We start from the raw sequence: 27,510 nt of genomic DNA on the forward strand, positions 1-27,510 counted from the left end.
GAAGAGGCAGATATAGGCGGATTCCTAATGAAATAAGGGCTACAATTGTGGACCATGTTGTCAATCACGGCCTCACCATGGAGGAGGCTGGTCGAAGGGTGCAACCCAATATTGGAAGAACTACTGTCAGTTCAATCATTCAAACATTCCGTAGGGAAAACAGGTATGCAAACAGTAATACACTGTACTGTACTGTGCCATCTCAGACAACGGCGTCCTCACCCATATCCCCCTTCTTGGTCCATACAATACCCAACATCTCCTGACATTTTTAGACACTCTTTACAGGGACCTAGTCCCTGAGAATGAGAGAGGTGGAGGCCAACTCAGCAAGTATGTTGTTGTCTGGGATAATGTCCGTTTTCACCACTCCCATCAGGTCAGAGAGTGGTTTGCAGCACATGACAGAATTCTGGTTGAATATCTCCCTCCATATTCCCCATTCCTTAATCCAATAGAGGAGTTTTTCTCTGCCTGGAGGTGGAAAGTTTATGACCGGCATCCACATGAGCAAATGGCCCTGCTAGCAGCCATGGATGCAGCATGTGACGACATCACAGCAGGGTCCTGCAGAGGATGGATTCGCCACTCCAGGAGATACTTTCCTCGCTGCATTGCGAGGGATAACATCTGTTGTGATGTAGATGAAAATATGTGGCCAGACAGACAGGAACGTCTGGATGTGCCAGAATGATTTACTGTACTGTTACATGTGCTGTTTATTGTTCACATTAGTGCACAGCTCTACCAAATGGGTGATTTTATGTTTACATGTATTCTACAGTGCACAAGTGACTGTAGCATATTTTTCTTTTGCACAATTCTGTAGGATTACAAACACTTCTACACAATGGAAATGTGAAACGTACGTATTCAGTGTCTCAGTTACTCCCAAGACTCCCATAACATCTACAGTGACTTTACTGCACATTTCAGATGGCTGTACAGGTAGGCCATAGTGCTGTCGTCAGCATTTTCAGGTGTCACCAATTGTTTTTGCAATGGGAAACACTGAAATTATAAACTGTCATAGTGGAAACATGACAATGCCATTTGACTATCTTGTTCATAAAGATGGTGTCAAGACTTTTCATTTTGATGGCACTGACAGTTTCATTGACATGGATACTTGCTTTTGAGGTATGGATAATCAATTCTGTGCATGTGACGTGCTTTTGCAGGCTATCCACTAGGTTTTGCAGTTTGCACTAATTGTTTTGGGAAATGCACTAACTGCTGTGCAAATGTTAATGGTGTTCTGAGGAACGCACCAAAGCGACTGAGAAAAACTGTAAAGTAGTTAAGGTTTATTGTGTTCCCTATTCCTTCCCCTCAGCCTGGTTAACATCTGCTGTCATATTTCGTTTCTGCTGATTTGGACTTTGGTGGCATCTAATCAATCAGCTCAGTCCTCATGGTGACAGGGAAGGAAACAAAGAGGGCAACGGAGGAGGGGAACGACAACAGTGAACAAAAACAACAGACAGAAAGAACTCTGATGACTGAAGACAACATCAACCTGTGAGCAAATGTTCCGAATTATTATCAAGCTTTGCTGTAAAATTTAAGCTGACATTAAATAATTAGTAAAGTAGAGAGATAATTTTATTCTGTACACTTCCAGTACATAAATTTTACTCACTGCAATGCCAGTTGGCTTGGCACAGCTTCATAAGCTACTATAAATGCTGAGGAGGAGGAGGAATACACGGGCAAAGAATTATATATATATATATATATATATATATAAAAAATTCTTTGCCCGTGTATATATATATATATATATATATATATATATATATATATATATATATATATATATATATATATATATATATATATATACACACATATATATACACATACACACACACACACACACACACACACACACACCAAGGGCTCAGAGAAGAGCTCGAGAGGATGTGGAGGGTGAAGGTAATGGTGGTCCCCGTGGTAATCGGAGCACTAGGTGCGGTGACTCCCAAGCTAGGCGAGTGGCTCCAGCAGATCCCGGGAACAACATCGGAGATCTCTGTCCAGAAGAGCGCAGTCCTGGGAACAGCTAAGATACTGCGCAGGACCCTCAAGCTCCCAGGCCTCTGGTAGAGGACCCGAGCTTGAAGGATAAACCGCCCGCAGGGGCGTGCTGGGTGTTTTTTTTGTTTGTATATATATATATATATATATATATATATATATATATATATATATATATATATATATATATATATATATATATATATATATATATATATATACACATATACATATATACACACACACACACACACACACATACTGTGTAATAATTAATACAGAGAAGGTTCAATAGAAAAGATGAGCTAATTATTTGTCATTTATTAGTTTATTTGTAATTAATACAGAGAAGGTTCAATAGAAAAGATGAGCTAATTATTTGTCATTTATTAGTTTATTTGGGGTTCAACACAGGGTCAAAAATAATGTATTAACAAGTTTTCTACTGTCACACAGAAGTGTGCAACATGTTAGAGATAGAGGGAGACATTAACCATAGAGAACTTTTTCATGCTTGTGCTATAACATCAAACAAATATCCGGGAGGTTTGTGTGTCATCCACTCGACAGAGAACACAGGGCAGTGTTTCCCTGCTAGACACTGCCACAGTTCAGTGAACATCTCTTCATGGTGTTGCCTTCAGGGGCTTTGAATTTGAAAAAATCTATTTGCTTGACAAACATATAATAAGTGACTTATTATCCAGATAAAAAAAAAAAGTACTGAGGGAGGATCAGGAAGGGGCTGGGCGAGCGCGCTGGCACGCACACACTGACTAATGTAGAGAGAGAGCAGAGATGTGCCTTTTAAAAAATGCATCACTTTACAAAGGCACAAAATGTGAAAATATAGATTAAAAATGGCAAATGGCAACATGTACTTGTGAAGAAACTGCATACATACCAGAATCTTGCACTGTTACTAACTCTGTGTTTCTCAGTATGACTCCTTAAAAAGGAATTTTAGGGTTTAAAGTTTCAGAGCCAGTGTAATATTGCTCCAGGACATCCCCATGGATCTTTTCCTAAAGGCTGATGCAGCAAACCCATTTGTTTCGCTGCCAGGCAGCAGTGCTGAGGTGGTGCCAAAAGTCTCCCAGTAAATCCTGGACTTGTGTTTACTTCTGGTCATTGCAGTGATTAAGCCAGTGACATTAATCCGTGAAAGGTTGCAGTATGCATGCTTCAGAATGATTCTGTTCTGTCAGTAGCAACAAATCATGACTCACCATCTGGATGCCCATTACTCACTGTTGATTTTTACAGTTTGTGATTAAACCATAAACTGCATCAAATCAATGTGTTGGGTCCAAGAGAATCAAATAATGTCGCCATCTAGTGGTAAGTCAGAAGTACTCAATAGGAAAAGTGGAGAATGGATAATTATTTGTGTTATTCAAATATTTGTAATTCATATTAAATATATTCAGCAAACGCTTTATATGAAGTATTACCTAAACATGATCCAACAAAACAGTTTTTGAAGGATAGACAGCACAAGTCAGGATGGCCGAGCGGTCTAAGGCGCTGCGTTCAGGTCGCAGTCTCCCCTGGAGGCGTGGGTTCGAATCCCACTTCTGACATTATCTGTTTTGTGTAAAACTGAACAGTTTCCAATATGACATCTGCGACCGAGGCTTTGAACTATGAAAAGTTTATAAATCGTCATATCGGGGTCCTGGTTGATGTCATATTGTTCAAAATGAATCCACTAGAGGGCACATCTGGCTCTTTTCACTCTGTGCATCCAGTAAAGTGCCATAGAAGTCTCAGCGAATAAAGGAAGATTTAAAAAAGAAAATCAAGCTGTTGCTTTTTAAATGAATTCTTCAGACTAAGCTCAGTGCCTCATACAGTGAACCATGAACTGCTTCTTGTTTTAAAATCACAGCTTTTAGAGTGATCGAGTTGCTTGTTATTATTTATCAGTGATGTCAGCGGAAAATAGAATGAATTATTTAGTGAAAACATATCGTATGTATGTCTAGGTAAAAGGTTTCAACACCTCTTACTTCTCAAGCACATACGATTTCCAGTCCAACTTTAAAGGGAAAAAGGTTAATATTAATAAATGAATTAATTTTATATTTTCATTATAACTTTTTTAAATTTTTACATCTTTAGTTGTGACTCCATAGCTGCTGTTACAAAACTTCTCGAATTGTTGGTGGAAACGTGTGGATCTGGTTCCAGATTGGGCACAAGCACCAAATATATTCCCAATAACATTTATTAAGCTATTTATTTACATCTATCTATTCTTTTTTTAATCAATATTTTAATACTGCTATATATCTTTAATTTGTATGTAAGTATTTGTTTTTACTTTAGAGAAATAGTAATACAACTGCAAGACTTTCCATTGTCCACACGATGGCACTGCAACTCACCTTTTTCTATTAATACCCATATAGATAAGATTGATATGTAATTATGTTTGCTTCTTTTAATGCCCATAATTTACATGACCGCAGGCTAAACTACAATCTAACGATGGTTTCATCTGTGTGTAACTATGTGTTTTGAAGCCCCACTGCAACATGTGATCAACCACGAAAACCCACTCCTGGTAATTGTGCAACTGTAGATTGAGAGGATCACTCAACCACCGGACTCACGTAAGCACAGCAGAGCACACAATGCTGCAACAAAACAGCCTGGGATCGAGTAGCTGGATGTATCGCTGTAAAAACATACCCCCCAGCAAAACACATGATCCCTGTCTGTTACAACAAATGTACAAAGGGAGGGAATGCTATGACAAGCTCAGTAAGAAGCACAGTCAAGAGCAGCACACTAGAGTGAAGTTTAAGAAACAGAAGAGCCACAGAGATGACATAAAACGTCTCATAAACACTAAAATGCTCCGCAGTTTTCCAAAAATCTAAGAACTGCTTTGACAAATGTCTGCCAGTCATTAAAGATGAAGTCAGGCTCAATAAACTAGAAAAAAAAGACAGACCACAGAATGAAACATAGCTGACAGTGCTTAGGCTATACTGTATGTCTCATTCAAGTGGCATGCTGCTATGCGTTAATATGCAGCAGTTGCTGGTTACCCACCTCCTCCTCACAGTGGCTGGGATAGAGACACTTAGGACAGCCTTTGGTCCCAGATGTCTGCCAGCTCACGTCTGCCTTTGATGCCTTGTGCTGGCTCTAATTTTTCTTTTCTTTTCTTTTTTACAGGGCAACTTCCATGAGTGGGCTTCACCTCCGGCAACTGTTTCTTTGCAGAAAGCTAATGCAAAGGAAAACAGTGCTGGAGACCAGAAACAGTAGAGTGAGAGGATCACTCAGCCACATCTGTTTCATGTGGCTTGAAGACTTCAGGAGTGGCACACCATACTGAAAAACCCCAAAGACAAAGAAAGAAGCACACACGCTCAAACATCTACAGTTGCTGCACAATAGACCACACATGCAGAAACGCAGACAAACATGGGCTCTGTCTCTCTCAGGATTGGCCCAAATGGGAAAAAACTCACATTGTCTTGAAGCAGAAGAAATACTTGGATTTTTTAAGTTTAAAATAGGCTAAATCTCCAACTTACTTTCAGTGAATCCACATAAAAGTGCTACCCATTCTCAGTAACAGATATATGGAAATAAGAGGCATGAGAATTAATCCTCCAGTGGCAGCTGGCTGATTGATGACCTCGATTGCTAACTGAGAGCACCTTAGTGTGGCAGAGCTAGATGGGCATAGACAAACAGCTTGTTAGGCTTCACACTAGCCTGAGCAGCTTGCACACATTAGTAAGCCATCATTCATAGCTGACACTTTGCCTCAGAAAAAGGAATTTTCTTTGTCTAGTTTTTGCTGGTAATTGTGGAAAGTTTTGCTTCTGATTAGACTTAATCTAATCTAAATATTTCTTTTCTTGGCAGCTTGGAAAGCCTTGACTGTGTATGCTCACTAGCTTATTCAGCGCTGCTGCCAAAGATGCTGCTGTGGAGGTTTTAACAGTTAGGAGCTGCACAGCAGATGTAACAGAGCTGGCATGGCATGACGTTTGAAGTCACTGCTATTGCTGTGGACATCAGCGGTATAACTTTGGGTTGCAGGAAAAGTAAAGAATCACAAACACGTCTGTTATGCAGGGAAAACCTGCATAAGTGGTATGGGAGGAAGGGAAACCAACATGAAAGGGCAGGATTAATTCACAGAGGAAGAGCTTTATTATTTTTCAGGTAGAGCCTGAGTGCCTGAGAGCATTTGTGTTGCCCTGTAAACACATATTAAACCTAGTTGTAAACGTTTTTTATTAAATCCTCAGTTACTCATTCAGTGTTCTTGCAATCATGAAAAACTGGATGGATCAGGCGCTTACACTACTTAAAAGAATCAAATACCACGGGAGCTTTCACAGTAAGGGCTCATAAGAGATTTTTTAAATACTGTCTGGTTATGTGGAATATTTCCCCCCACTGAATCTGTTTACTACTTATACAGAACAAGAAAGCCATTAGGTCTTTAACCTCTGGGAGTTCTGAGTAAGGGTTTAGTGAAGATGGCATTAAAAGAGACTAAAAGTCACACTGTACACACTGCCAGTGTGTTTCACTACAGATAAAAAGGCATTAAACAGGCAGATAATGGTGGACATGATTTACTACATCCTGCACAACTGTGGCACCCAGGTGCTCAGATTTTCTGGGATCCAGCTCATGTTTCTTCCGAGCCCCGCAACGCTATGCAAAAGGGCTTGCGTGCATGACTGCAAACCTTCCAGGGAAAAGAGGCACTCTTCTTTTACTCCCTTGGACTCCTTTGATTAGGAAAAGGATTTCCAGCTGAGGCTCGAGGTCCTTGAGAAACACGATAGCAAAGAGTTTAGACTGACAGTAGAGATCCACCTGCGCAAAAGCTACTAACAGTGTTTGTTTAGTTAATGGCAAATTAAAGCTGCTTCTATTCTGAATTTATAACTGAGTAGAACATTTTATTTTCCTGTTAGACTTCCTAGATGGTAAATATTGTCATTAAGACCTAGAATGTCTACAGCTTGTCTTGTGTTTGGTATATGAGATATAGCCAGGATATCGTAAAAACATCTGTATGATGTAAAATATCATTGGCCAAGTAGAAAATTCTTAAAATTCAGCAAATGTGTTTATATAGTTTGTAATTTCAGCTGTTTTTTTAATGTAAAAAATAGGTTGCAGTATATTTATCAGAGAAAAATCAGACAGCAGATGAAAACTGACTTTATGAAGTAATCCTATTTCCCTTTTACTGGTAAGCCCACTCCCATTTACGCTGCTCATGTGGTGAAGCTTGCGCTTTGTCTCGTTCTGGCGTTTTTGTGTAAAGCTTCGACTCGTGTGTTTGGGTGGCCTGACTGAATGTTGTTTTGAACAAATCAGTCGTCTTGCATGCCATCTGGGTGAAGCTACGGTGCAGTTTGTAAACAAGCGCTCTGGTGAGTTAAGGGTCCGCTTCCATGCAGGAGCGAGGTCTGCGAAGACGCATGAGTGGCTGAGGCCTTTTCCCAGAGAAACAGCTTTTGTTTGGGTATGGAGGAAATGAGATGGGGGGAGGGGGGATGGAGGGGGGGGGGGGGGGGAGGCACACTTAAGGAAATGGCCTTGCACTCAGATGTGCAGACCACAGCCTGTCACATGTAGGGACTGGATGGTGTGCATATTTCACAGCTTAGGTTTCACAAGGTCACTGCGTGTTTGTTTGTCTTAGTCGGGTCCAGCCTCATAATCACCTGTCTTCATAGCAAGAACATTTTCAGATCATATCCTTTTTTTGTTCTAAAATGACAAAATAGAAAAAAAAACTGTTGAGGTAATTACTAAAGACGTCATGCAGGTTAGTGGAAGTTTATCAGCTAACGTGTTTTAGCACATAACATATGTAACTCATTATGGCCTAATAATGAAAAAATATGGCAATCTTCCATGTAAGCAAATCTACACAGCAACCTCTCAATGCCATGAGAAGATTCTGAGGACTTTTTCTGATGACATCATCGTCCCAGACACAAAACTATATAGTGCTGGAGTCTGAAGTGTTTATGTATGTTAGGGCTGTGCCATGCTCTGTGATCTGGTGTCCATCCTGCTCTCCCATTGTCCATATCAGTTCTCCCACCCTGTCTGCATTGAAGGCCATTTTTGGCTGGTTCAATGGCAGGAAGTGGGCACCATCTTATACCAGTGATTGAAAAGTCTCCGGAAAAACAGTGCTGGAAGTCCAAATGCAGATATTCATTCAGTCATAAATAACAATCTAATGTTGTGACCTGAAGGTAGATCTGGTGGACGCAACATTTCCCAGGCCCTCTTTATGTGGAGTATATGGAATATATATATTTTTTAATTGTACAAAAGCAAAAGAGTAAAAACCACCATGTGCAGTCTGATGTTATAAGTTTTCTTTTCTCATCCGTGAGTTCCTGGAATTTTCATTTGCTGCCTTGCAAAAACTTACACATGTAAAACAGAGGAAATAACACATTAATTAAGAGGCATTAAAGGAGCAAGTTCCTTTTTTTTTTGTTTAAAGCAGAGGAAGACTCTAGTGAGATGTTCCATCTTGTTTCCAGACCTAATCAAATGAGCCGAGGTTTCTTTTTCTTTTTTTTTTCTGTAGCCTTCTTTACAATTCAACTTATTTCTACAGCCTAGAGAAAGTCTGTAGATTTAAGACACTTCTTCATTAGCTTTACTTTTTAGACCCAGAAGCTACATAAAATTCTATTTGCAATCCATGACTGGGTACTCATCTAGTGTCATTTTTAAACATACATGGTTTGTGCTCTGCTGTAGCCAGATGTCATATAAAAACTCACAAATGTTTCCAGGAGGTGAGAACAAGCCACACAAACTTCACCCGGTACAAAGGACAACTGCAGAGCTACTTTTTCTTTACTCTTGTTTTTAGGTTTTTGTTTTGATTTACTTTAGGCACAAGAATCTTTTGATTAGGTTTAAGAAAGGATCACGGATTGGGTTAAAATATATGCTTTGACAATGTTAACTGCATGTTAGAACGTAAACTTCTTCCAACTGTAACAAGGTTCTCTCTCATTTTCATTGTAAGTGGCACTGTCAGTGAAGACACCGGCTGAGACCTTTGGCTGGAGTTTCACAGAATCTTTTTCAGACTCTGAAGGACTCACGCCTAAGTAATAAGTAGTACACAAAAGAAGTTCTTCTGAATGTGTTTATTTCAACTGCACACTTCAAGAAATGTGTTTCTCAAAAAGTTAAAAGGTAAATATGAAGAATTTACAGTGTAAAGTAAACACTTTCTTCTACTCTAAATCTCCGAGTAAATCTCTGTGTGCCAGATATGACTGTTTGTTCTTTGTTAACTTTTGGGAGTTTTGATTAGGTCATAAATCGGTGCTTGTGTTTGCACCAGATGTCACAGGGTTAACAACAGGCCAGCCTTTAAATATGATGACTCACAACAGAGTGGGAGAGAGAGAGATGGTAAAACGCTGAAGAAATACGAAGCAAATTATTTATATCATCCATCCTTTCAATCTTTCGAGGGTTACATTAAAATCCAATCGGTTATTCCTTGACAAAGAAAAATGCAGCTTGTCGAAATTTGCTTGCGTGTGAGAGACTGAATCCATGTGTGCTTGTACACAAAGAAAAGCGAGGCGCGCTTCAGACCACTTCTATTAAGATTGGCAGCAGGAAAGGTCTGTAATGAAGAACTACCGGCGTTAACTTTTATGCTTTGACTTTCAGCTGCCCCCTTTACCTTCCCATCACAGAGTGCCCATTGTATGTTCCCCATCATTATGGAACTGAGGTATTTACTCTGACATCTGAGTACAATCCCTGGTCCAAAAGCCACACCAATCAGGCTAGCCTTTTAAACCACGTTTTTCTTGCAGCATGTAGATAATGTTGTTAAAAATGACAAATTCAGATCCTGTGAATAAAAAAATGTAAATCTCTCAGTTCCAAAAGCAATATCACAGCCTGTATGAAAAGAGTCCATTACAACAGCTGTGGAGGAACAGGACCAAAACACTCTATTCAAAGGCCTGAAAAGGAGGGAAAAAACACGGGTGAAAAAATAATAACAAAAACACCACCGCCTTCCTCTTTTCATGAACTTCTGCAGGATGTGTCTTTCATCCCTTGCTCACTTTATCCTCATCCTTTGTGTTAGTCTTCCTCTCACCTATGTTAAAACTCACAGGAAACTTTTACCACAATGGGAAATTTAACACATTTTTTTTACAAATGAGTGATCTGAATGTTCATTGGAGATGTTTTTCTCTGGGGATTTAACCATAGATTACCACATATAAACAGTCCCACAAATTAGGCTCTTGACAGGCATTTTTACTCGGGTCAGCTGGCATTGATAGGGCCCAGGCGAGCCTGCACTTTGCAACTCTGTAACTCTCACACGGAAGGCCTGCCATCGTGTGTTTTGATGAATGGACATGAGGCTATTGGCTACGATTCAGACTCTGATGTATAGGGTGCCTGGTACTGAGAGGCTGACGTGAGGCAGCAAAGCTGTTTTGTATTTACAAGCCAAGGTTGAGTGTGGCTGGGAGGTTCTTGGAGGCTTTTGGTGGTTTGGAGTGTCAGAGTGACAGGGTTAAGGCTCCAGTCAGCCATTACGCTCCCTCTTTAAATGCGTTTCTGTATTCTAATGAGAAGCAGATCTCTCTTGGAGCATCTTCACCTCAAACTGCAGGGTGATGATAAAAACAGACATACGATGAACACAGCACACCCTATTCCTCATTTCTGTTTGGTCCTTTGCACTGATGTTCAGTTTTGTTTCTATTTGACTTGTTTTCTCTCTTTTTTTACTCCCTGGGATCATTCTGTCTCTGTTAAACATCAATAAAAGCAATGAAAGACTGGAAATGGCCTCATATGTTTTTGTCTGAGAGCAAAAGCTGAAACTGGGCTCCGGCTTAGAAATGAGACTATGAGGAAAGGCTAGATGAATGAGGGTGCTAATGCTAGTGCCCCTCTCTAGCAGCCCAAAGCGCAGAGGGTTGGACTCCAGATGAGGCCTGCGTTGCCACATCCTGGCCGTAATCCCCCTGCAGTGCCATGTTCACTTGTGTGCATGAAATCTGTGGGGAGACCAGGAATGGGAACCACCTGGGAGAGAGACAAATGGCTTGAGGTAATTTTCCATCGTATGTTGCTCTTGTGATTTTAATCGATCACTCAGTTTTTTTTCTTTAAAGGACATGATATTTATACTTTACCACCATGTAGATCTTTTTTTTCCTTTTTTCCCTCCATTTAACCGAGTCAGACTTCGTTCTGCTAGCATGTTTACCTACATTATTTATTCCATCATCATGTTTGAGTGCTTTGGAGTCGTGTTTATATCCAATAAAACCCACACTGTTTGGTCTTCTCTCAGTGCCTCACGCTCACATAAAACCTAACATGTGCTATGTTTGCATTGGAAATGTCGCTTTGTGTAGGTCACCTCGGCATGTTGATGCAACGTAAAAGTTTGAAACTTGTTATAACACTGTGAACTTGATCCCAGGGACCGTACGTCAGCACCAAGGCTTTCATGTAAAACCATAAGCTGGCAAAGACACCTATAAGTATTGAAATATTGCTGCAGGCTTCTCCAAAACAACACCGCATTCCAGAAATCCTGATGGTCCATTTTTCATCTAATGTTACAGGACAATAGGGGTGAAAGTTACCTACAATTTCTGTGAACTTTGTCAACAGGATCGAAAGGCAATGTGTTGCATTGCACATGTCAGGATTGTCAGGATAGGATTACCAGATTAGCTGTAAACCCTGGGGTACAAAAAGAGAGGGACACCTTCTCCTGCAGCTTGTGGAGAGATTCTGTCATTCACTAATCCATACTGGACGTTCAGTGTCCCCTGGGGCTAGACTTTTCTTCACCTATTACCTATCTCCTGCATGATCTCAGTGACCTGGCTCATAGTAATGAACATGAGCAGTTTGCTGTGTGTGTGTAAAGGAAAGAAAAAGAGTGTGAGGTGTGTAAACGGCTTGGGGAAAGCAGAATTTGCTTTTTGTTTGAATTACCAGTGCGTGCAGAGATGATGGACAAAGTCAACGGAGTATATGAGCCGCAGCCGGTCATGGCCAACGACTTAGCATGAAGGCACTGACAGATTCAGTGAGGTAAGGGAATGTAGAGCAAAAAGAAAGCTCTTCCAGAGAGCCAGAGGAAAACAATGGGAACAAGTTAAGACTTCAAAGTGACTGCTCTGGTCTCTAATATTAAAAAAAAAAAGGATCAGTTTACTGTCCTGGAAGTGATCAATCCACAGAGAATTATCTTTACAGTTCTGTTTAGGGTTTTTAAGTTTTGTACCATCTTTAAACTGATCCCTCACAAGTATGCTGCTTTGTTTCACTCTTATTGTTCTCTTCAGAGCCATTTTCCTCACAGGAGGAAGCGTTTTTTTCAGCAAAAAAGCTCCGAAAACCCCTCACTGTTTGCTCAGAACACAGATATAGTAACTTACCAGTGAACATAATGGATCTTTTGGCAGCTAAAGACCTATTTCCCCTAAGATCAAAAAGGAGAGTGAATACATTAACCAGATGGCCAGGATTAAAAAAAAAAGCTTACATAATCAATTGTTTCAGGCAATTTTAGGAATATTTTTGCATAAATGTTCAGCACAGAGACTTTTGACATTTTCCTTTTTTTTTTGGACATCTGAGCAGGTCTCAGGTTTCACCTACATTCATGGAGCTGTTGTAAGGTATGCTCGGTCAGTGTGAGGAATGCCTTGATTGCCACATTTCCTGACAGAGACGCACTGTCTCTGCCAGACGCGCACCTGCACGAACAGATCCCGAAAGATCACCTCATCAGAAGCTCCGGTAAAAATATATTATTTTGGCAGAGACGGGTTGCAAAAACCCGAGACAAAGTCCAGCTTAATAAATAACTTCCAATCTTTTGTCCTTTGAATAGCTTTGTAAGGTTCAGTGGTCACCCCTCCCTCATGTTCATGCACTCCCTGACAAGCTCCATCCTTGTGCGAGCTGCTTTCAGCTTCGCTCACGCAGGTCCTTCTCGGCTTGAAAGATAAATTTAAATGAATTAAGTAATTAAGTGAAAAATGAGTGAGGTTGGAGCAGTGGATAAGCTGGAATGTGCGAGTGTAGAGAAGTACACGGGGGAGCCTCTGAGCAGGAGGGGAGGTCGACTGTAACAATGTGGTGGGGAGAAAGTTTGAGAGGTACCCTTTGAATGGACATTTGCAAGAAAAAGAATGTGTCGGTCAAACCCGCCACCGTGAAGCAGGGCTAGACAATGCAAACAGCCGTCATTTGCAATAACTGATGCAGTCTTTCTCCGTTTGGTTCCTACTCACTGTTTTCCCTCTTCAGCATCCCTATCTTTTTCAATCCACTTATCTCATGACAGATTATCCTGCTTCATCTTGATTTAATTGGGCAAATATCTCTCAAAAACTGTGCTTGAATGATTAAAAACAGTAAGCCTTTATCAAAACAGATAACTCAGGATGTCTCTATTTAAGACTGTGCAAATGAAGAGTCAAATGCTGCATCTCAGGAATTTTGGCAAAGACAAGCAGATTTTACTTAACCTTGTTCCTTAGCGAACAAACCTGTCTAAAAGAGTTTTATAGTGTGTATAGCATGAAAAGAAAAGATTAATCGTGGACTCTACGTGTAGCCTGGTACGTGCTAGGTGTGGGATTAGTGAATCAGACGTGGAATAACACAAGCATTAAAGCTGAGTTAAGTAATACTTGACCACTTAAGGGCAGTGGAAAAAATACACATCACTTATAAACTAACAACTACTGTGTCAGTGTATTATTTAAAATATGGCTCCTATTTACTTACTTTAGAGATCCAGAATATTAACCACACATCTTTTTAGATACAGTTTCTCTTAGTTTACCAGGTTTTCTGGACTTGATGACCAAAACTTTATGCTTTCTTCTCAACCGAATGAACTTCTGAAGGAAATTCTCTCAGATGTTTTCTCTCTCTTTCTCTCTCTCGCGACATATATATGCAGTAAACATCATGGCAGCGGCTAAAATGAACCGCATGAAGACGTGAGCTGAAGATGTTTTTAAGTAAATAAAGTCAAAATGTCTCTAATGTTATATAAGTGAATTCTTTACTCATTACACCTTTATTAAGGATGTTTTTGTGGCAGAAAGCATGTTGAAAGCAGAAAGTACACAACACACACTCTCACACACACCCAGCCACCCCTGCTGTTCCCACTCTGGCTTCCCTGTGAATGAGGACAGCAGAACAGAGGTTGGCAGCAGTCTGCGGGGCTACGGATGCTTATCAGAAAGGCTTACAAATCCCCCCCTGATGCTTCTGATATGGAGGACAATGGGTATGCGTGCGTAGTGGGAACTCTCTTTAAAGCCTTATTGAAACTGACTTCACTACTTTGCTCTTTAATGAGGTCAGAGTAGGCTGCTGGCTGTATTTCATTGCTGTATACAAGGCATGCAGTCATAATAAACTTTAGCCCAATTGGTGACCCAAGCAGGTCAACAATATCATTTTCAGAAAGAAAGGCTGGACACTCTGTACCTGGTTAAGTCAATACTTCCCTCATTAAACACAACATCAAAGACATTACTTCCCTCTGCAGAGGCTCATGAGCCCGATCAAAGTATATTATTATGATTTGACAAAGCAAATATCCTTTTGCAGTGGACTCCTTAAATAAATCCCACAGTTTCTGACTCTCTTTGTGGTCCCGTCTTTGTATTGAACTTGGGGTTAATTGCTCCGGTGGTGGCAAAAGCAGCTGCGAGGCCACCAGAGTTGCAGGTGAGCAGAAGCTTTTGACAAACACGCAAACCTCCCACGCTGCTTTGTGGCGCTTTCAAAGAACATTCTTGAAATGAGACAGCGTAAGAGTCAAATAAGAGGATAAAGACTGAAGTGAAACTGAAGAAAACTTTTAAAACGAGCATTGCATTTCATGAATTCTTTAAGAAAAAAAAAAATAGACAACACCCGCAACACCCCTTTGCATCATGATTTGGTCGGATTGTTCAAAATGAACCTGAAACACAGCAAACATTAGACAAAAATGTAACTGTCATTATTCAGAGGATGTTTTCAGTTATCTTTCTGGGGCTGAATGTTGGGTTTAACCCATGTCTTGGTTTTGGGTGGGAGCCAAAAACAGTAAATGTGATTTACTGAATGTCTGCAACTGGTTTCATATTTAGTTGACTAGGGCGGGTGCGGCAGGGAGTTGCCCTCATATGAATATGTCTGCTGAATATAATGATTTTATCCTCAGTACTGGGATGTACTTGTTGTAATTGTTTTATACATAAAAAACAGTGGAATTTATTTTGCTGTATGAATTAGTGTAAAATTGGAGTTTTGAAATAATAGCAAATATGTTTTCATCATTTTTCTGATCATATCATCATGTTTTAATGATTTCTACCAGTTTTCTTTCCATTAGAGACCATTCTTTGTACCAACACAGTCTCACTGCAGTTTGTGATTTTGCTATTAAGACAAGTGAAGGGCTCTTATTTTGAAAGAATTATTAAGTCTACTGTGGGAAGTTGGAAAGTTGGCATAACTCATGGGACTTTAACCTAGGACACTGGGGTTCAAATAGCTTATGATACCATTGTTTTTAGACTTCCTCTGTTATTTTGCCTTCACACCAACAGCCATTATCTTCGTCTCGTTCTTGGGAGCGTGATATCTCTTCTGTCTCTTGAAAGAATTTTTTCAACTTTTGGAACAAATGTTCCCTTTGACTCAAAGAGGAGCAAGTCACACGACACTGTGACCTCAGAAACATATTTTTGGTCATAGTTCAAGAATAATAATGACATAATTTCACACCAGTGAAAACTCAAATTGCAGTATGTGAAACTGTCCTGAAAGAAGAAAGAATCTGGCCATTATCCAACATCATAGCTTATGAGCAGAAGGCTCACTATGGTATGACCATAGTTCACGTTTAAATACCGAATTGAAGACACTGATCTGTGGTGTCCTCCAAAGTCCACACTTTAAAATATTTCAGTACATCTGGCTGATAGAAACATACAAGCTACTTGGTTGAGTTTATCATTGTTTGAGTTAAAAGTATGAGAAAAACCTGTTTGGCAGAAAGCCTTGAAGACAAACTTGTTCCATGTGTCTGTAGGCCTCTGCTGCTGGGAGACCTCCCTGATGCACTGATCACTGCTTCTCTCTTGCACTCTTAGTGCACTTGTATGCTCCTTTGGGGCTATATATAAATATATATTTATTTATTCTTTATTCATTGGACAGTGGGGATATTACATATTCATAAACTTACCGTATTACCAGTACCAGTACTACAAAGTATTTTTTCTAATGGTTTCTTTAAAAATAACATCCTTTGGGTATTATTTAACAGGAACAAAGGATGCTGAAGTAACAGTCAGGACTATAGCAGTATTTGCCAAAATTTCAAATAGTTACAATAACAATATACATACATCTCTGTATTACAAAGTGGAAGAGTTACTGTGACTGCCCTGCCAGTGTCTGTGTCTGTTGTGTCTCAAGACACATTCAGTTCATAGTTTGACAAATGTTTCCATCTGCAATCAGTGCGAGCCTGTGATCTTTTTCATAGATGTATAAGATCAACAACTGCTATCTATTCTTCTTTTGGGTGTGTGTGTGTGTGTGTGTGCGCGCGCAAGGGTGGGGGGGAGCTGGGGGGGGGGGAGTAGGGTGTGTGTGTGTGTGTGTGCGCGCGCAAGGGGGGGGAGTAGGGTGTGTGTGTGTGTGTGTGCACGCGCAAGGGGGGGGGGGAGTAGGGTGTGTGTGTGTGTGTGTGCGCGCGCAAGGGGGGGGGGAGTAGGGTGTGTGTGTGTGTGTGTGTGTGTGTGTGTGCGCGCGCGCAAGGGCCTGGGGGGGGGGGGGAGTAGGGTGTGTGTGTGTGTAACCAAATAGTAACCACTTAGTTATTTTTTAAAGTATCCATATCTGTTCAAATGAAAATCAGTGTTTCCCAACACAAAGGCACTAAGCTGTTAGGGTATGTTAACATTTAGAACCTTTTCCATTCCAGAGCTGTGTAACTGCTTGACCTCCTTTGGATATTATTAACTTAATATCTTCTCTCTCACAGAGTTGTACTGTTGCATTTCTCTCCCTTTCTCTTTCTGCGAGTTCTAGAGCTGGATGTTCCTGATCTACGCTTACTGGCCCCACCAAACTGCCAAGTATTTTTTGTTATCTGTGTTTATCTATTGTTTCTCCGCTCTACTCTCAACCTAACCGGTTGAGGCAGATGGTCTCCTTACCTGAGTCGGGTTCACTTGTAGGCTTCTTCCTGTTTTAAAAAGATTTTTTTTACTCCTCCTGCAGATTACAGATTATTTCTGTTGTGACTTCCTTAAATATAAATAGAGCTCCAGTGAATTGAAGGAAAATAGTGAAGATAAGCCCATAAGCAAAAAAACAAAACAAAAAAACCCCAACAACAACCAAAAATAAAACAACAACAACAACACTTTGACCATCTGCCAATAATGTTGACTCCTATGAGTTCTGTGTGAACCATCTGAACAGGTTGTGTTTATATATCTTAACAGATTTTTCATATATGCCAACTGCTTTCCAAAAATGCCAATCATGGCAAAATATAATGCAGATGCAATACTACAGCTACAGCTAATATACTATGCACAATTACTTAGAAAAACAATGCACATGCAGCACAAAGTTAAGGTAGATGTTGCATGAAGATTTTTAGGACGTTTAATCTAAAATGTAAAAATGATTGTCGTGGTCTACATAAAATAATAATAATACGGTAATATTATTATACATCATATGTTTTGTATTGGCTATGTGATAACGGAATAATTATATTACAGTGCATTGTTACAGTGAAGACGTACAAAAACCTGCATGTCATTTGAAACTTGCAACTGAAATAAAATTTGCCAGTTTTACATATTCTTTTTTAACCGTTTAGCTGAATTAAGGGAACAACAGTGAGGCTAAACCGAAACTCGCTGGGCAGCTGACTGTTGATTGAACGCTTGGCGATGCCATGTCAATACGCATATCTGTTTAGGACCAGCCTTAAAGGCGTAGCTCTTAGGAGTATCAGCAAGTGCAGAACAGGAGGCTCGCATTCATTTGAGGAGGCGGAGGGCAGCGCACGCAAGTTTCCTGCGGTGGATCTGAAGTTATCCTTTTAACATCAGGGGTTATTGCAAATAAACCTGCTCTTCGAGAGAGCTGAAAAGGAAAAGAAAGACAGGTACGGTGCTTAATAAGCAGCTGTGTGGCAGGAAAAGTGTTCTTTTTTTTTCAACTTGTAATACCTCTTAAAAAATTCTTCTGAAATGCGCGACGTAATTTTGACCGCTTACTTCTTATACCAGCAGCTGTTTCTGTTCTATTTCTTACATTTTGACACTTTTATCGACTCTTTATCGTTATAACAAATGCCAGACGAGGGGAAAGTATTGCTTAATTGTTCGTGAAACATAAACAATTTATAATAATAGCCATTTTATTGCTCTCAATCCTTCCAGCCTATCTGTAATCTGTTTGTTTGCTCCCCTATTCAAATCTGGAGTCGGGCTTCTGTATACCAAGCTCAAATCTGATAACAGACGTTTGTTTCTCGTCTGATATAAATCAACAATGACAACACTGACATTGCATGTCTGTCGTCGGAAGCAACTTGGATTTAGTGCTTGTGCGTAATGACGCACAAAATAGCACTTTTACTGTTCATCTACGCGGAATCCTCATGTCCTGTCCTAAACAGCGAATATCTGATTACAGATTGTGAACTGTAAATCGAGCCTGACAGGAGAAACTTGTGACAAACATGCTGCACCTGCACGATCCGTGTGGGCAGCATTTGCACATGAAAATCGTCCTCCCTGTCTTTTATTTTCTGTGTATTGAGATACAAAAGACTTTGAACCTAATTTGTAAGTGGATAGTGGCGAGCTAAATAAAAGAAGAAAAGCTGGAGAAGAAAAGCTGGGGGAGAAGAGGTACGCTGAGCGATACAGCGAGTAAGACAGAGACGGAGAGATAGAGAGGGGTTTCATGCGCTGTCTGCGTTATCTAACGGTGTGGGTGTTGAAAGGTTAATTAGCTTGAAGCCCGCGGAGCTACCTGGCACCTGCAGGTATTTTCCATACAATATAAGGGAATTAGAAACAATTGAGGGGGATTACACTTTGGAAATCCCTCCAGGATGAATGGGTCTCCATGCCATCCCAAACAATTGAAAGTAAAAGTAAATGTGTGATACGTGACATCTTTTTAAACTGTTTTATCCCAGGCCATGCTACAGGTAGTACTTCAATTTATTATAATGTAAAAGCAATAATAGGAATGGATGCTGGAAGTAATGCTGGATCAACCGTCTGCATTCAGTATTACCACAGAACCTTTTATCTGATGTTGATATTAAAACCAAAAATTCTCTACTAGCCCTTTCTGTTACATTTAATTTAACACTACATATAAATTATTATTATTATTATTATTATTTTGATTGGAATTTCCTTTTTAACTCATTCTAATGTATGGTATTGCTTAAAAAATGTATCATGTCATCATACTGATGCAAAATCTTTAAAAAATCAAATATTTTCACAAAGTTTTGCAAAAACGTTGTCACCAGTCCTGCAGCTTAAAAGCAAAATGGTGCAAAGTAAACTGGACTGACCAATATTACCCAAAATTTGTCACAGCAGAGGTGTAAAGTGACATAAAATGAAAATAAATAATCAAACTGACTGCAGGCTTCGAGAGCAGACATAACCTTCCCTAGACAGCTGCACATCTTAATATGTTCCAGCTGTCCTTGTTTAGACTAAAATTCAACTTGTCTTTTTGTTCATCATCGTTTTTGAACTGGTGCCAATTATTATATGTACAGCACCGTTTTCTTACACAGACAGATGTCTGATATGGTCACATTTCACAGCTCTGTGGCGTGCTGTGTCACGCAGTGGTTGGTGACCTCCATGTTTACTGTGGTCGGACCATTCTGAAGGCGTCAAGCCTTCCCGCTGGTCTCCGCACACAATTCACTCTGTGGGCGTACAAGTCAGTCGGGGGCGACGGCGGGGTTAAGCCTCTTGTGTTCTGGTTTTGATGTATCCCCTTTCACCTCTGATCTTTCACACTGTGTCAAGCTGACAGTTAGCTGAGAGAGACATCACAGCAGAATACTGTGAATGAAGACCATGTAAGGGCGAATATTTTGGTGGTCCGCCAGGGTGAACAAAATCACACCGGGTTTTAGACTTGCCAAGGTGATCCAGACTGATACTTCTTTAATCTTACATACTGTTTCAGTCACCTTATTTGCTGCATGTATGAAGCCTCTTTTTTTTTCTTTTTTTAAAAAAAAATGTGTGTGTGGTGTGCCATGTGCTGCTGCATTATAAGATTCAGATGTTGCAGAATGACGTATTCAAAGTTACGAGCTGCCTTTTCTTTGATCATCTGGGGAGTGACAGCTAATCTTTGCCTGCTTTATGAGCAGAAAACAAACAAGACTCTGGCGTCAGGTTTCCCACCCTGACCACTGCTTTATCTTGGAATGCCCGGAACGTCCAGGAAATACACCCTGTTTGGACTTCTCGATCCCACTTCCTTGTGTCTAATCTGCACTCTGAGCCAGTGGAGCTAATGTAAACATTTATTGTGCTGCCCCCTGACTGCACATCAATCATAGTAAATCCTACTGTTTGTGACACGGTAACAGAGAACCTCTATTAAGTCATGAAAGCAGTGTTTTAACAAGTTAACCGCATTAAGATTCTTTGGGATCTGGTGGCATACCACAAGTGGGTTTATGTTTTATTAGTTCATTCAGTGCACATGAGTAAAATAAGCCAGGCTTTATGCAGCAGAACCTCAGATCTTAAATATAATACCCGAAGGTTTGTTGAAAAACCTCTCACATTTGGCAGCTGTGTCATTATCAAAATAAATATATGTTACAAGAAATTATAATTTACTGTCATGTTTTTCAGACTCTGTCCCAATCAGAGGCGGTGTGTGTTACCTCCCAGCGGTCTGTTGTCCTCTCCGAGTGCTGAAAAATGAGTCTAAGCAGCAGTGATATGGAGGTCCTGTGGGACTCTTTGGATGAGCTCAACTTCTCTGACCCATTCAGCAACATAACAAGTGTGGAATCAATGGTGTGTGCAACGGCATTCAACCGTACGGCTCTGCTGAATTCCTTGTGCGTCCTCTACACTTTCATCTTCATCGTCGGCCTGGCCGCCAACGCCCTGGTCCTCTGGGTCAACATCCGCGCACAAAGAGACTCCAGCCCTCGCCACGAGACACACATGTACATCACACACCTGGCAGTTGCGGACCTCTGCGTGTGCGCTACTTTGCCTATATGGGTGAGCTCACTGGCCCAGCATGGCCACTGGCCCTTTGGTGAAGTGGCATGCAAACTCACGCACCTGCTCTACTTCGTCAACCTTTTCGGGAGCATCTTCTTCCTGGCCTGCATGAGTGTGGATCGCTACCTGAGTGTGACGCGGCATGCAGATGAGGGAGGTGCACGCAGGAAGTTGATCCGCCGTGGTGCGTGTGTAGGGGTGTGGCTGCTGGCTCTGATGGCCTCCGTGCCAGACACCTACTTTTTGCATACTGTGAAGTCAGCACACGGGGACATCATGCTGTGCAGGCCTGAGTACCCAGAGGAGAACCCCAAGGAATGGATGGTGGGGGTGCAGCTGAGCTTCATCCTGCTTGGCTTTGTTCTCCCCTTCCCCATCATTGCTGTGTTTTACATCCTGCTGGCCAGAGCTTTTGCTCACTCCTCTTCCTCTTCTTCTACTTCATCGTCTTCCCCAGTGGAGCAGGAGCGCCACGTGAGCCGCAGGGTGATCCTAGCTTACATTGTGGTTTTTCTGGCCTGCTGGGGGCCCTACCACGGTGTCCTTCTGGCTGACGCTCTGTCACAGCTGGGCATAGTGCCGCTGACCTGTGGCCTGGAGAATGTGATCTACGTGGCCTTACATCTCACCCAGTGCCTGTCCTTGCTTCACTGCTGTTTCAACCCCATCCTCTACAACTTCATCAACAGAAACTATCGCTATGACCTCATGAAGGCTTTCATTTTCAAATACTCGACGAGGACGGGTCTGGCACGTCTCATCGAGGCTCCGAACGTGTCTGAGGCCGAGTACTCTGCTGTAGCCGTAGAAAACCCACCACAGATTTAAAAGTTACAAATCTCTGCAAAGCATTTAATGAAGCTTTAATTCAGTGTAAACTTATTTTACAGCTGATTTGTTTCGTCTATTATCAGCATTATGTTTGATATTAGAAGAGGAAATGCTAGAGTCACAGAAAAGCTTGAAGATCGTGACACTTCATCTCTGGTGGACTGATTGAAAAGCACTTAGAAAGCAATGTTATTATAAAATCTGTTACAGAAATCATGGAGCTAGTATCATTGCAAAGCCAAACCAGTGATTGTAAATGTGTTAAATTTTTGCTGTCTATGTAGAATTATATTTGTTGTAAGTTTGTATGTGTATTCAATGTATATATATCTTTGTTTATAGTTGTATTTATATGAGTTTAAATGTGATTTCCTCTTAAATGTCTTCACACACTGATTTCTGCTCAGAGCTCCACGTCATACAGTGCTGCCTCAGTATTTAAGTCCTGCTGTGTTATTGACCACAACCTCTTCTCACATCAGCAAAAAAAGCCTACTAATAAGACAAAAGACTTTTTTTTAGGTTTCTACCTATTAAAGGAACACTTCAACTCTTTTGAAAGACAGACTTTTCACTCTGACTGAATTTATGATATTAATGCTATTCTCATATTTCTAAACTAAACATAAAGACAGCAAGTTGCTGATTAGCTCAGCTCAACTTAACCTACCCTCCTACTTTAACCTTACGGCTCAGTTTTATTTTGGTCGTAAATCTTTCCAGACCATCAGTCTGGAACCATCAGCTGTGACTACTGAGCTCAAAGAGTAGATGCATGTCGCTTCTGACTGTTCTGGAAGGCATTATACAGTATCCATTGCTGTCACTCTTATCTTGTATCTGTGCTAGTGAGATACACATGTCCATGTGGTATTAATCCTGCTGGGTTATCACGCAGGCCGCAGACAGCGCAAACCTTATGACCAAAATAAATGAAAAGCTTTGTTCCTCTCATACAGGCAACACCCAAGTGTTTATTGGCAACCAAATAACAAAAACATCATCATGTTTGCATGTGTGTGTGTATGTGTGTGTGGAGGTGTCTGGGTATTACAGATGCCCTGTGTCTGTGTATGAAAGAGCATGACAGCAAAAGAGGACTTTTACATGTTATAAAATGTAAATAATAACTTTTTCTTTTTTTTATATGCTGACACAGGCAAATCTTCTCATGTGATTGGTTACATATGTAAGCTGTTACACCGAAATGTTTTTTTCATGTTGCAATTCGAACGAAGTTGAGAAGCAAACATGTGTCTACAAGAACAGAGGCATTCCTTTGACACGGTAATGTGTAACACGTGTATTATTCTATATTAAATGCAGACAAAATATTTTGCTTCAGTGATTTCTTCTTCACCCCAAATGATTGTTTATTTTTCTTAAACTTTTTAAAAAAAAAATGGAATGTGGTTCAGAAAAAGCTTTTGCTACACTGTTTGAATAAATCCATCCAAAGAATCATCAAACTTCAGCTAAAAAGACAAGTCAGTATCACTTTTCATTGTTAATCCCAGCTGCCACCTCTAATATATGCTAAACTCTAGGATAGGAGTGGTTCAGCTATAGTTCATGAGATATGGTTTAGTATAAAAAGGAAAACACATTTTCCAGTTATTGACATACTGAAAAACTAAAGGAAAAGGAAACAGACTTTATTTTCAGGGTCAGATGAAAAGCCTTGATTAGTTCACATCTTGCCACCAGATTAATATACAAATGTGGGTTTAATATCTTTTTAGCAGCCGTGCTGCCACCAAATTGCAAAACTGTTCCAAGAAGATACAAACTAAGCACTTTTTTGGATTTTCATGCCCAGTGCTTGACCTGCAAACTTCCATGTGCATGCAATAAATTCTTTAGCCAGTGCACACCCCTCTAATGGGATGACGAGCTCATTAAGGAATATCATCTTGATGGCCAAGAGGGAGGTATCTTGGCCAAAGTCAATGCTCATGTTTGCCTGAGGGCATAAGTGTTGATGCAGTTCCTTCCAGTGTTCCCTCCTATCCTGAGGAAATGGATAATATTTTTTTTTCTCAGGAGTCACTGATAATGTTATCCTCATAATTTAAAGTACCAAAACTCTATTATTTTATCTATAACAATAACTCTGTGTTGCCTTTGTTTCTGAGTATGTGCCTGCTCTTTCTAACGTTTTAAAACAACACATTTTAAAACAGCTCATCAACCCTTGTCTACATATTTTCAGTGTCTTGACCTCCTTTTATAGCGTTAAGTCACACCACCAGCTGTAGTAACCTTGGGACAGTATAGTCTTGCTGACACACTGTGTTGCTGTGTTATATTGGGAGCTGAAGAGCAGATCAGCAGTCTTCGTTGTTGAACCAGGAGTGCATTTATGTCATGACTGCGATAAGAAAGCTGTGCAGGGATATCCAAAGGTCAACCTAGTCAGTGCTCTGCTAATGATACTCTCCCGGCCTCCTTCTTGTCTGAGAGTCTGCCGTGATCTTTCAGCACTCAGCGTGTGGTAGTCGCCTCACCAGAGCTATGGCCTCTCTATCTGTTCTTGTGTGAAGGATTTTCCACACACAAGCCCAAGCTATCTGCCCTGAACTTTGTCAATACATTCCTGATGTTAAAGCCTAGTTACGGCTCATTTCACCCCTGCTAACTTGCTCATCTGCAGTAAAAGAATGAGACAGCTTCTGACTAACTGAGAAATGGATACTTTTGCTCTTGATCCTCCTGCATGCAGGTCCCGATCAAGCATTTATGAGCATGTGTGCTCCCAAATTTCAATGTGTTGTGAGATGTTAAAGTAGAGCAGCGACTGCATCATTCCATGTTTGGCACTGATCACCACCTGCACTCATGTATATATCTATCTACTTAGCACTTTTAATTCTTATTCTTTTTTTTTATTTTCATGTCTATTTTAGCGTAATTTATGACAGTATGTTTGCACTGAAGCACCGCAGCAATTTCCTTATGTTGTAAACCTGCTCAACATTTGGAAATAAAACCCTTTCTGATTCTGATTCTGACTCAAAATAAAAGAGCAGTTGCCTTAAGAAGGAACTGATTTGGCCTCGCAGTCCTGTAACACTGTCAGACTCAGGATCAAGTACTAGATAACTTATCATTTTTTTCTGTTGAGTACTAATAGATTTAGATTAGGAAAATAATTTATGTTGGCAAGGATTGTGCAGTTGCTTGACGGGTTTTACAGGTTTTAAACTGTTGGTGCTTGACAGTTGAGGCCTTTTTGTGTGGTGTTTACATATTCTACCTGCACTTATGTAAGCCTTCTAAGGGTCCTTTAGTTTCCTCACAGTACAAAAACCTGCTTTTTTAAAAAAAATATTAGGTTACATGTTGATTCTGAGTTGGCTGTAGCTGTGGACATGAGCATGAAAGGCTACCTGTTCCTCTGCAACGAGCTCAGGGTGCAGCCGGCCTTTCACATAGAGTTACACACTGCTATTTGCCCGAGCACCGCCTGCAACCTTAGTTGGATACATGTTTAAAAAACTAAGTGCAAATAAATCAAAATTTTTTAGCTGTTCCACTTTAAAACCCATGCCATTTCCAGATCACCATAAAAGTAACTGCTACACAGTGAGTCTGGGGTCCCTGCAGTTGTGTGCCTTCAGGTCCAGCTCATTCTGAGGCTATAAACATCCCATGCGCTGCTTACTTGCATGACGGTAAGCAATCATATTGCTTCGATACTACAATTACACATGGAAGATGGATGTTTGCATAGTTAAGTGCAGTATGTGCAATTCCAGATGAGGCACTAAAATGTACTCTATATATTTCAGTCCAGTTCCTCAAGCCACCCCAGTGAGCAACACAATTGCTGTCTGGTGTTTGTTATAAGAATCTTTTTTTATTTTTTATTTACGGGGTTGCCACATTTATGCACTGTATTGATGCAGAAGAGGTTTTATGGAAGGATACCCACACGTCTGTGGTTAGCTTTTAAGCAACAAAAAGCAGGACGTTCAAGGTTGGAGAAACATTGCGGTTTTGGTTCAATATAGTTGAACATGTTGTCCCAATCAGCCCAAGACTTTTCCATATAAAACTGCACCATAATCATTCTTAAAGAGTGCTGTAACTGCAACCACAAGAAAGTTTAGATTACTTTAAACTGGATATTTAGTGGGGGTGAGCAAAGTGCCTGACGTCTTTTGACATCGTACTGATGTATTCTCATCTAATTAGAGGCAAATACTTAAGCTCACCTTTTCCTCATTATATTGATAGCAACATGCAATCCATCCGAATTACATTTACTTCGTGATTTCTGGCAGTTGGGGCTCCCTTAGAGTCAGAAAAGTAATAATATATATGTAAATTTCCCTTCTAGCACTCTGCAGTAGAGTGTCCTATAATTTACTTGAACTGCACTTATGCTGTGATCTGATGTGCTTCTTCTACTTCTATTAGATGCTGCTTACACAGGATCCGTCAAACATACTGAAACAGTGCTCTATGCAAAGCCAAGCACTGAAAAATGTTAAGAGATTCCCCTCTTAATGCTTCTTTCACAAGATAGAGTGTTTGCAATTTATTGTTATCACCAAAGCACTTAGGGTACCTCAGATTTGTGCAATTCTCACCACCAAACGGAAAGAGTTACAACAAAATTTATGAGCTACAGAAAGCCAATATCCTGTTCAGCCTTTGCTTCTCTTACAGCAGGGTCATATATGAGTTACGGTACTACAGTACAGTGTTAATGGGGGTTATCTGTTTTAGTTTGATTTAATAAAACAGGTAATGGGCCAGAAATGAACACCATTAAGGGAGTGTTTTTCCTATAGCACGATTGTCTCCATCTGATGCTGGAAAGAGATAACATTAATGAATTATGAAACGGCGGGAAGGTGTAGAGGTAGGGAGAAATTTAGAGCATTTAGACATCTTTTTAAAATGCTTTCTATGGGAAACACTTTACAAATATTCATATTTTGTACATATTATTCACACAAACACAAAAAGCTTGTGCCGTCACTGCAACTGTCACATCATTCCTGGATTTCCAGGTATTTAAAGTGGTTTCATATCTTAGTCAAGCCCGAGCTTGTTCCATTCACTCTGGAAGGAATTTTGCATGAGGAGTAAACAACGAGAAGGGGTTTTGAATTATTAATGAAGCAGAATGGGTAAAAAGCAGCTGCTTTTGCTCAGAGGGACTTTTTAGTGCAAACAGAAAGAAAATTAGAAGACCAGGGTCAGTTTAGCACATCATGACTTCACTACTGTCAGG

At 40.4% G+C, this 27,510-nt stretch overlaps 1 protein-coding gene and 1 non-coding gene across 2 annotated transcripts; both read left to right on the top strand.

Moving 5' to 3' along the window:
• Nucleotides 1-3,540: 3,540 nt before the first annotated feature.
• On the top strand, nucleotides 3,541-3,623 carry trnal-cag (transfer RNA leucine (anticodon CAG)). The gene has a single exon. It is a non-coding gene; the product is annotated as a tRNA-Leu (tRNA).
• Nucleotides 3,624-18,187: 14,564 nt separating this feature from the next.
• On the top strand, nucleotides 18,188-23,587 carry ackr3a (atypical chemokine receptor 3a). The gene is made up of 2 exons (XM_085374340.1): nucleotides 18,188-18,298; nucleotides 21,051-23,587. The coding sequence occupies exon 2, from the start codon at nucleotides 21,120-21,122 to the stop codon at nucleotides 22,260-22,262; it is 1,143 nt and encodes a 380-aa protein (XP_085230466.1). The 5' UTR covers nucleotides 18,188-18,298; nucleotides 21,051-21,119; the 3' UTR covers nucleotides 22,263-23,587.
• Nucleotides 23,588-27,510: the final 3,923 nt, after the last annotated feature.

This window comes from Diplotaxodon limnothrissa, linkage group LG16 (genome assembly GCF_057381915.1).
Source record: "Diplotaxodon limnothrissa isolate DT_005_m linkage group LG16, D_limnothrissa_male_GT1.1, whole genome shotgun sequence".
Taxonomy (NCBI): domain Eukaryota; kingdom Metazoa; phylum Chordata; class Actinopteri; order Cichliformes; family Cichlidae; genus Diplotaxodon; species Diplotaxodon limnothrissa.